Below are 11722 nucleotides of genomic sequence, written 5' to 3' on the forward strand. Positions count from 1 at the left end.
TGGTTACCTGTCGAAAAGGCATGTTTCCTGTTGATCCCGGATAAATTATATTATAAAATAGATACTTAATCTATGGGAAAACTTAAATTGAGTGTTACTTAATGTCAAAATGAAATTTAAAGTTAAACGATATAATGACTCTAATGAGAATGAGTTTTGGAGTCGTGTAATATGGTTTCATAGATATTTCATTATTGGATGTATTTATTATTTTGAAATATTATGTACAAGAAGAAATGTATGCTAGGAAAAAAATGAAAAATGTGAATTACGCAGGCATAATACGATATATATTATGTATATGCGCTAATTAATGTACGTTATCTTAATTATATCCAAACGTTTGTCCAATTTTTGTTTATCGTTAGGATAAAAGAAACAATAAAGTGAAAAATGGAAGTAGTTACTAGTTATGTGGCATGGCTGAGTTAATAATTTCGATAAAAATCTTATATGTGCCGATTTCAAAAGGTGGTCAAGATGATGGATATTTCACATCTAAAATATTCAAATCAAGATTAAAACTCACTTTTTAACTCCAAATGTGATTTATGGGGCTCACTTTGTCTTCAAATTTTGTGATCCAAGACAATGTTCAAGTAAACTCATGTATGTGAACCTCAAGTACAAAATGAAGGGAAAAACCTTACATGCCTATTTTGCAACACATGGAAACGAAGAGTGGATGATGATAGAATTGTGTCGATTCGTACCTAACAAGAAAGATGTTGAGTTTGAGGTTCTGCTTGAGAGCTTGTCACAATACTATTGTGGAAGTGGTGCAATCTATGTTGAAGGCGTACATTTTCTAGCCGTTAATGATGCAACTTCGAAAGTACAATTTCATTCCTCTTCCTAATTCTTTACTTAATACTTAACGGAATAGATAAAAAAAAAATCATTTTTCAAAGTATGTAAGTTAAGAAAGATACAGAAAACAATTAACACATACATACTCTTTTCTATATATTCAATTGTGTATAGATACAAGGAATATAGTTTAGTGTATATGATAACACGGTTTCAAAAAATTTTTTACGCAGGGAGCAGGAAGAGTCTTGAAATCAATATCAGATTCAGTGGAGCAAGTGTCAGTTGATTATGAAGAAATAACAGAAGTAGAAAATGGCGCAGAGGTAATTTATTTTGAAAAAAGATGGTAGATGTATAGAAAAACAGGAATATCTCTAATTGTTTGGTAATGATATACTTGTTAACTCTGCTGTTGGACAGTTACTCTCTCTAAGCAAAGCGGACGGTAAGAAATGCCACATGCTTCCAGCAAAGATGGTTTTATATGACACTTCTGACGTGAATCGTTTCGATTGGAAATCTCTTTCCGAATCCAGGTTCGGATTTTGAGCTAACTGACGAACTCGTTCAGAGTCATTATTAGTTTAAGTCTTAGGCTTACCCATTTTCTAATAAACTCATTACTCACTCACATACAATTAATCATAAATGTAGATTTGTAGAAGCGGTTGAGCTCTTATCACACCAAGTACTTCGGATTAAATGCAAGATCGAAACTCAAAAGCTGTCGGCAGATACAAATTATGCATGCTATCTTGTATTCAAGCTATCACAACAATGTCCTGGTTTGGATTGTCCGGTGAGGGTGCGGGATTTACTCCTTAGGAAAAACAAGGAGTCTAAGTTTATTTATTTTAGATCTCCGAGAGTAGTAAATTTACATGGTAACGAAAGGGTTCCCAGGAACAGAGAAGATGGATTGATGGAAGTTATCGTGTGGGAATTCACGTCAGGTAACAATGATCATCATGTTCCTATGAGTTTGAAATTAAGATGCTATGAAGGAACCATGTCTGGTCTTACTGTATATGGCATTGAATTTCGACCCATTTGAAGTGTTTGAAAAAAAACTTTGATCATGCTATGTAATATTCATTTGGTACCACTCATGTAAGTTACTTTCTCAAACCTGATGTGGGTTCGGAAAATATTGTATTTTTTCATAATTTAATTACCATGATTTTAATGCTTGTTACTATTTGATATACATATTTGTTTTATCTATCTAGTGGACAAGCTTTTCCAATTCTTCATCTGTTTAGGGTGATTGCTTCTTCCTAGTATTATTTTAAAACTCAACTTTTCAAAAACCTTCCTGATCAGTGTACGTTTCTCTCAGGATAAATTTGACTAGTTAGTTAAAACTTAAAACCACAGACCATGTAGTTGCATAATGCAATGAAGCAAAATCAAATCAAAACAATAAAAAACATACCTTCTAACTTAGAATCTGTACAAGTCATCCATTTACAGTGGCCACATGCATATTTTTCCCATAGGCAGTAGAATTGGATTATATTTTGTCTCTAACGAGTCAAAAGAGTCAACTTAGAATACTCGCTACAGTAAAACGGCCCTAATGGGTTATAAACCGCCCGAAGTGTGTAAAACCACATATATATAATCTTCTGCTGAAATAAATTAGATGGTTACTGTAACAGCTAGTTTATTCCTTTAACCCATAAATTATACATGAAAGTCAATAAAGAAAGACAAACAAAGTGTTTGTCGGTTAGCAGGGCCGGCTCTGAGAATTCGCATGCCTCGGCCAAAATGGAAAAAAATATGTCCCTTAAGCCTTAATGTATTAAATAATGTAAACACATTTTGTATACGCCAATTAAATTTATAACAATAAATGTAACAATTAGCAAAACTCATTGTATTAAAATGAGTTCATGGCATACTGAACAGGCTTATAGCTAACCAAGGATTTGTGAAGCTCTCCTAACAACCCGCTAAGTCTTTCTTCAGAATTGTGGATCGTAAATAAGATTTGAATAACTGTAATTTCAAAAAACTATTTTCTGCATATGCTACGTGATTGTTGGTGTTCGAAGTCGACTTTCTTATTATCCCGCCTATTCGTTTCTTGTTTTTATTCATTTAACATTTATTAATTAAATAAAAGCAATGGACCATTTTTAATTTTTAATGGGCCTATAAGTTTTTTGGTAATTAAAAAAAATGGTCTAAAATGCGTGTGAGTATTATAAAACCAGTGGATTATGAGCGTTTGGGTATTTTATATATATAACATCGGAAATTTTCAAAATGTTTTGTGCCCCCAGAAAACACGTACCCCGGCCGGCCGCCCACTGATGACCGTCGTTCAAGTCAATCAAAAACCCTATTTAAACTAAATAGTTAGAGCAAGTAGGGTATCATATCACAAGGAGTATGTGATCAATGTAATTCGTGTACAAATTTAATATTATGAAGTAACTAGTGTTTAGTGCTGATCACACAAGCAATTTAAGTAAATTTAGAGAACTACGCAACGAACAAGTAAACGAGTATTAAGCAGTTAACAAAGCAAATCACACCCGGGAATTCAAGTAAGCAATCAACAGTTATCTCATGCAACCTAACATATTAATTATTAAAGATTAACTGAAAACTGATCAATCAGACAGAACCTTAGACATCAACAATCACTTTACACACGGCACTGGTTATCAAACAATCCTTGCCAGTGTGACTCAGTTAAGGGCAATCGTATGTTTTATCGTATTCAATCTAACCAAACAGTTATATGATTAATTATCTAGCAACTGGTAACATATCGTTCAGACCAACGTAAACCTAAACCGACCGAACACTCAGAAATACCAAACATCAATAACCATATATCAACCATCAATAATAATACAATAATATTCGTAGTCACATGAGAAAAACTGTAAAGATTACAAACTATACATCCCGGGTGCGATTCTAGGAGATTAGCCAAGCCGTGACATCATTGAATATACGGATGATATGAATCATGTAGAAGGTCTTGACACGAGCTATGGTAGTGGAAATCGCCTTCTTGGACTGCAGGAATCGCCTCTTGGCCGTCAAAACGAGTTAGGGTTGTTGTGAATGCAAAACATGTTAATAACCTAATTTTTCCCGTCTGCACCACCCATCGCGATACGCGATGGGGTCTTCAATGGTCCATCGCGTATCGCGATGGACCAAAAGTCAACAATAATAATAATACACCATCGCTATACGCGATGGGCCTTCATCCAAGCCCATCGCTTATCGCGATGAGACTTGGCATCAGCAACTTCAATAAACTTCCTCGTTTCGTGTGCTGGACATCTCGGGTCTTCATACCATGTCGCAACAGGTCCAAAATAAACTCTTTAACACCTGTGACTTGAAATCCAATAATACATGTATAAAGTATCGATAGTTCTCGAATAAACAATTAAAATTAAATAATAAACAAACTAAAACGCATACAAATTAACCGACCATCACCCACATAGCACACCCTAAGAGCCGGGGCTGTCGGTTAGCCTAAACAAACCAATTAGCCGGACTCACTAGCAGTTACTATGGCGATCGACTTATATTACTGTTGAAACAATACCTTTTTTTTATCACGTTAAATTACAAAATTACCTCTGATTGACCTGAACCTAACACGACCTTCACCAATTGAGGGTACACCCAATTTTTAATAGGATTAGACTAAGAAAATTAAGAAAGAATTTAATGATCATTAGTGAAAATTTCGCTTTCAGCAGTTTACAAAACCATCATACACAAACATATCCGAAAGGACTTAAACCATTAATTATATTTTTATTACAACTAAACCAAAGCCAATGTGTTAGTGGCTATTTGGTTTGGTTGGTTTAATTTCCAACTGTTTAGTTTTGGTTTGCAATGGTCATGTTACTAATGGTTTAACTCATTGTTTGATAGTGGTGCTAAATTGCTAACTTGATAGTCAACGTTTGAGACTAACTATTACAACTGCAACATCTGGGATGAGTATTACAACGTTTGTGATGAAAGCGGTTTTATATCATTTCTTCATTTCTTCTTCTACCTTAAACAGACCTAATCGACTGTTCATCCTCACAGGACTTCGACGCCGGCGAAGCCCCAAGCACACCCACACTCACAGGCTACATCTGTTTCTCAACTCTTGTTTCAAACCCTCTATTATCAGGTTTTCTTAACTTAATTTAACATCTAACAATTTGTTTTGATTTTACATCTTTAGGGTTATAATAACAATTTGATTAATAAGGTTGAGGTTAACGACATGATAAACTTCTTTTTTGTTAATTGTCGACTAATTAGTTCTTTGTTAATAATTATTCTTTGAATTTAATAAATTGAAATTCAAAGCTTCTTCATACAATACAAAAATTCTCTCAAATCTTGCTTTATAATTCTTTAGTGGTATTTTGAAGCATATATGCTTGGGGTGTTTGTGAGTCGAACCGTTATTAACGGTTTTTGATAATCGCAATCTAAAACCGAGGCATTAAACATAAAAACCGAACCAAGCCAAACTGTTACTAACGGTTTGGTTTCACGGTTTGACCTTATAAGGCCTTAAAATAAATGGCATTATAGAATGAAAAACTAATTTAATTAAACAAATAAAGTACACTACTTAAAACAGATTCATGATTCATCTAGACAAACATCTAACATACACTCAAATAGATCCAAGTAATAATTAACATTGGTTTTTATATAATGCTTATGTTTGTTTTAAATATTGTGATGTGTGATAACATTCTATATTGTTAATTGCATGACAGATACCATGAGGCCAAAGGTGAACAAGAATGTGCAGGTGTTAATTTGTGCATGACAGGTACCATGAGGCCAAAGGTGAGCAAGAATATGCAGGTGCAGATATTGTTGAAGGGTTGAAAGCTTTAGTTCAAAGGGTATAATAGTAATAATGCAAGTTTCTTTTCCTTTCTTTCCATCTCGGGAACACACAACATGTTTAATTTTCTTTCTTTTCATTAAACTCGGGAACACGAAATGAAAACACATTTTTTCCTTTCCTTTCCTTTCCTTTCCTTTCTTTTTCCTTTCCTCTCTTTTCTCTTGTTAAACGAAACTCGGGAACATAGATAACATCTCATGTTCTTGATGATCACTTGAACAACTAAACAGATAAAAGCCAAATACTTGGTTTTAAGGGGAAATCCAAAGGAAATACTAGTTGAAGCTGTAGAGCAAATGGATATTGATCTCCTGGTTGTTGGCAGCAGAGGTCTAGGATGCTAGTGACGATATTGATGCTAGTGACGATATCCTTGATATGGAGCCGGAACTGCTAACTAGCATGAATGTGCTAACTATGAATATGATGTCTGAAGATGAAGACCTACTTTGATTAAAAGGTATTTAGATATTTAATTATTCTTTAAAACCTCATGTATAAAACAAAAAATCATTACCACTGTAATGAATGTATATATAGGGCTAAACTTGGAAGCATTAGCGACTACCGTGCGCATCACGCCAAACGTCCCGTTCTCATTGTCCGTCCTCAGAAGGCGTAATTTCTGATCAAATGAAAGCATAAGAAGTATGGTGTTGATTGTGTTATTTATATAAGTGTATGATTGTAACCCACTTATATTGCTGTGGTGGTAAATTAAGACTATGTTCTTGTAATGCTATGAAGAACATGATGATGTATGCATCTTTCAATTATTACTTATTTTACAGTTGGTTATATGTTTTTTATCATCATGTTTGATTATATATTGACATCCTAATCAACAAAAATTACTAAAGTTGACTTTTAGCCTTCGCACAAGTCATTTTTCTACAATGCATTTCGTATGACCTTTGCTGGAAAAACAATTTTTCAACATATAGATTAGGAAAAACTGGTAAGAAAAATCATTTCCTAACAACTTTCCCTACAAAATTGCACAAAAATATTATGTTCAAAAGTAACAAAACTTAATACAATTTTCCAAGAAACCTTTTTTTTCCTCAAATTTACGACCAGTTTCCAACAAAATTATTTTTCTCTTATAAACTTATATGTTTTAATAATAATAATTAATAATAGTTATTATTATTATTATTATTATTGTTGAAAATACTGACCTTTGTTCAATTTAATATCAAACATTTATTTCTAATTTCCCTTTTTTTCTTATTTTTCATGTTGTGGGCTAAACATTACGTTCATGCTCTTGGGCCCATTACAAGATCTGTTAAAGTCTCCAGCCCAGCTTTTGCCTCAATGGCACGCTGCTCTTTTGCACGTGTTATACAACAGAAGCTTCTTCACCGACACCTTAATCTTGGTTGGCATACTACGGATTGATTGATTTGCAATCCCATGATTGAAGAAATTGATCGTGTTTCCTTAACTACTACAAGATTGGATGGCTATTTAAACTAGTCTTATTTTGTCTCAGGGAATTATCAATTGACTACAGTCAATCTCTTATTCTCTTTCACTATATTCATCGGAATCATCCGATTAGTTTTACCCGACATAGTTCGGTTCTTGTCTTTCATCTATTGTAATTCTTGAATTCAATAAATTATCCTTTTTTGACATGGTATCAGAGCCTGTTAATTGGTCTCTGGTGTTGAATTGAATTCTGCCCTAATCAATTCTTTACGATCTTGTTTGAAATTGTTCGTCCTAATCGAAGTCTGCTGTGGTTAAAGCCCGGCCGATTCCTATCGAAAATTAAAAATTTCTTCCGCTGCATTACTGCTGGATGCCCTAACCGAAGTCTGCTCGGGTTAAAGTTCATATTCCAATTAAAGTTTAGGTTTTTTTTTTCTCCGCTGCACTATTGGTAATCAGTTATCTTCTTAATTTCATCAATTTTTAATCTCTCACTGTAAGTCTTCACCTTGTTTTCTTTATTTTTTGTGATATATTGTCTGTTTGTTTTTTTTAACAAAAAAAGAGGAAAAAAAGGTTTTACCCATGGGCTCGTCTGATAATAACGAGACTTTGATAAGTAAACTTGATGCTAGCGACCCGTTATTCCTGCATGCTAGCGATTCTAGTAATCTGACCATCGTGAGTATCAAGTTGAAAGTTTCCTATAATTACTCCATTTTGTCAAATGCCATGAAATTAGCCCTTCAAGTTAAAAATAAAATTGGGTTTATTGATGGCACTTGTAAAAAATCCACAACTAATAATGTTTTGGCAAATCAATGGGATAGGTGTAACTCGATTGTAATTACATGGATTCTAAATTCTATTTCTGATGAACTATATATGGGTCAAGTTTTTTCAAAATATGCCTATGAAGTATGGCAAGATCTAAAAGAAACGTATGATAAAATAGACGGCTTAGTCATTTTTGATCTACATCAAAAAATTAATTCTTCAACACAAAATGGATCTTCCGTGTCTGAATACTATCATAAAGTTAACACCATGTGGAAACAATTTGACCAAATGGTTCAACTTCCATCCTGTACTTGCCAAGCCTCTAAAGAGTTTAATGATTTCAGCCATATGATAAAACTAATGCAGTTTCTTATGGGTCTTGATGATGTGTACCAGCCGGTTAGGACTAATTTATTAACTAGTGACCCTCTTCCTTCAATAAAAATTGCCTATTCTAACAATTTCAAGAGAGGAGTCACATAGGAACTCAAAAAACTTTAAACTCAACATGTTGGGTTCATTTCAAAAACTAATCAAAGTTTTGAAAATAAGAAAAAATATAAGGGTCCTAATCCTAACCTGAAGTGTACACATTGTAACAAGTTGGGTCACACTATAGATAAATGCTATGAACTTGTTGGGTATCCACAAAACTCAAAGCCAAGAGGGAATCAGGTTGGTAATCAAGGAACAAGACATGTCACCGACTCACCTCTAATAACTCTGTTTTAAACAACTCTGATTCCTCTTCGGCTTTTACTATTCCTGCTTTAACCCTGATCAAGTTTCTAGACTATTAGGTCTTTTAAATGAAAGAACAGGCGAAGGCTCGCAAAACACTAACATGGGAAGTAACTTTCTTGATCCTTTCTGCTCTAATAACTACTGCAAACGTGTTTTTGGATTCTCAAGTAATCTTTCTGATAGTAATAGTGTCAAGTAGATTCTGGTGTTAACCAACACATGGTCATGTCAGAAAAAGGGATTTTTAATAAAATAGATGTTTCAGAATATAATATTAAAGTCAAACATCCAAATGGTTCTGACGCCACTGTCACAAAAATTGGTAGTTTTAGACTAAGTGATGATGTGGTTTTGACAAATGTGTTTGTAGTACCAGAATACTACGTAAATCTTATGTCCGCTTATAAACTTGCTAAAGATAATAAACTTAAGGTGTCTTTTGATGAGAATAACTGTTATATTCAGGGCTCTCACACAAAGAACATCCTGGTGACTGGTAGTCAAGTTGATGGTTTATATTTTTGTGGTGACACTTCAAAATCGTTGAAGGTGTGTTTTAATAGCCATGATACTATAAACTTATGGCACTCTAGGTTAGGACATCCCTCTAACCCAGTTCTTAATGTCTTAAAAGGTGTTTTAAACTTAAAAAATATAACAAACAATTTTCCTTATGAAATATGTCATAAAGCCAAACAACATAGGGACCCGTTTCCATTGGGTGATCATAAGACCTATTATATTGGGGAATTTATTCATCTTGATGTTTTGGGGCCCTATAGAATTCAAAGTAAAGAAGGATATAAGTATTTTTTATCCGTTGTGGACGATTATTCAAGAGTCGTGTGGGTATACCTGATGAAACATAAAAATGAAGTTTTTGATAACATCAAAAATTTTCATAGCATGATTAACACTCAATTTGAGAAAACCATTAAAACTTTTCGAAGCGATAATGGTACTGAGTTTGTGAACTACCAAATAGAAACTTTTTTCAAAAACAATGGTATTAACCATCAGACAACATGTCCGTATACCCCACAACAAAATGGTATAGTTGAACGAAAACATAGGCATCTCTTGAACATCGCCAGATCTCTCCTTTTTCAGGGGGTCTTCCCCTTAGTTTTTGGTCTGAATGCATTTTAGCTGCCTCTTATCTTGTTAACAAGACACCATCTTCACCCGAAATTTTTTATATTTAGTGTAAATTTAGCTGTTTTGGATCGAAAATTTGAGTCCGGCCCCCCTCGTTTGTGATTTTTCTAATGCATTTTAAGTTTGACCCAGTGATATCTTCATCCAAGCTTCGCCATTGGTCAGAGCTTATATTCTCAATCGGTGAACATAACCCTCTAAACTCTAAAGGGTACCCGATCATGGTACCCGCACCCTTCTATCTGAAGGCGAAATAGTTTGAAAAGATAACACTAAATACATTTTAATAACTGTCCTCCAAATACAAGTTCATAAGTTAATGATATTTAAAAGTCAACACAAACAAATTATTAACCAAACAGAAAAACACAATTAAGATTCTCAAAACTTGCAACAAATTACACAACATTAATAAAGAAGCAGACACAGCAACGACAATTGATTAAACATCACGACATATATATATAAAACTTGAAAAACTAACAATACAATCATTTACTGTCAGGACGAGTAAAAGCTCCAAGCGACAATGGGGCGGTGTAGGAGGATCCGGTTTCTTTAACGGACTGGTGGTCTGACTTTTCTGCACGGGCCATGTCTGAACGCGATGTAGCCTTTGGTTGTGGGTTTATGCGGATTTGGGTGGATAACGGTATATTAGTATTACGGTCAATATTAATGGAGGACGAAGAAGAATGATCTGTCCTCGTCATGTCTGTAAGGCCTGGTATATGACGGTCGATGCTAATGGAGGACGAAGAATAATTAGATACCAGGTGTCCTCCCCATGCCTGAGATGCCTGTAGGTTGTTCTTCCATTGTAAATGAGATGGTTGATAATGGCAATGGTAATGTGATTCCAAAGTGGTCTATTTATAGGTGGAATACAAACACACAACTCCACAAGTGCCTTCTTTAAATTAAAATTAAAGTTAATGGTGATAACTAGATTTCCTTTTATCTCATTTTAACCGTATTCAACTGTGGTGAGAAATTGGTCGGTATCCGTTCGGTTGGTAATAATAAACATATATCTTTTTGACAAAGATTAAACTATAAAAGTTTTTGTGTGAAAATCTATAAGTTTTATTATTAAAGTTGATATTTTAATAGTTTTTGTAACCACAAGTTTAAAGTCTAAAAATAATATAAATATACTTATTAATAATATACACATGGTAATTTTATAGTTGATTGTTTTCATATTTTATCATTTTCAATTAATTTTGATTGTTTATATATTATATTTTCTTGAGACCTATGCAGTATACTAACCAAAACAACAACAAATTAGCAACGTATTAGGGGGTGGGGTGGTCTATAAACTATCACTTACAACATTCAATGGGGGTGTGTCACCTCACCCCACCACTTTCCATCACCAGTGATGGAATATTAGTGGGGTGGTGATAGTGTGATGAGTTTTGATATACATACATACACATATATATAGGTTTATGTGTGTGTGCCACCCCAACGTTCAACTCCTCGGGCTTCACCACGTGATGGCCATCACGGCCGAACCCCATCACGCGTGATGGGGGGGGGGACCGCCGGCAGTGTTCCAAAAGTGTTCCATCATGGACCACCCCGTCCCCCCTTAGTGTATTGTATTGCTTTTAATTGTTTTAAGAGCATTCACATTCAACCCATTAAATTTGATGAGTGAAGTTTTAATAATTTAAGGAGTGGTTTAAAGTATTCCGAGTAGATAAGAGGGAAAATGCCGCAATTTTTATGTATATTTAAAAATCTGTTGTTCACCCTCTATCATTTTTTAATATTTGTTGAAAGTGACTGTGAGTGAAAGAGAAAGAATAATGATAAATGTATAAGAAAAATATTATTTAATTGAAAAAAAGATAAAATATA

The 11722-nt window shown here is 34.1% G+C and overlaps 1 protein-coding gene across 1 annotated transcript; it reads left to right on the forward strand.

Annotated features, from left to right (window-relative positions):
- Positions 1-426: 426 nt before the first annotated feature.
- LOC143622939 (F-box protein At2g02240-like) lies at positions 427-1972 on the forward strand. The gene is made up of 4 exons (XM_077093951.1): positions 427-835; positions 1044-1136; positions 1234-1349; positions 1468-1972. Exons 1-4 carry the CDS (start codon positions 608-610, stop codon positions 1865-1867), a joined length of 837 nt encoding a protein of 278 aa, XP_076950066.1. The 5' UTR covers positions 427-607; the 3' UTR covers positions 1868-1972.
- Positions 1973-11722: the final 9750 nt, after the last annotated feature.

This window comes from Bidens hawaiensis, unplaced genomic scaffold (assembly GCF_021521415.1).
Source record: "Bidens hawaiensis isolate Kalapana, Puna unplaced genomic scaffold, B.hawaiensis_p1.1 tig00003244_1, whole genome shotgun sequence".
Lineage (NCBI taxonomy): Eukaryota > Viridiplantae > Streptophyta > Magnoliopsida > Asterales > Asteraceae > Bidens > Bidens hawaiensis.

Bases quoted from the DNA above. Each gene is read 5' to 3' on its own strand.
- LOC143622939 (XM_077093951.1), top strand. From the start codon at position 608: ATGTATGTGAACCTCAAGTACAAAATGAAGGGAAAAACCTTACATGCC. The intron at 1,137-1,233 runs GTAATTTATTTT...GCTGTTGGACAG, and splicing joins AAGTAGAAAATGGCGCAGAG to TTACTCTCTCTAAGCAAAGC. The intron at 1,350-1,467 runs GTTCGGATTTTG...TCATAAATGTAG, and splicing joins AAATCTCTTTCCGAATCCAG to ATTTGTAGAAGCGGTTGAGC.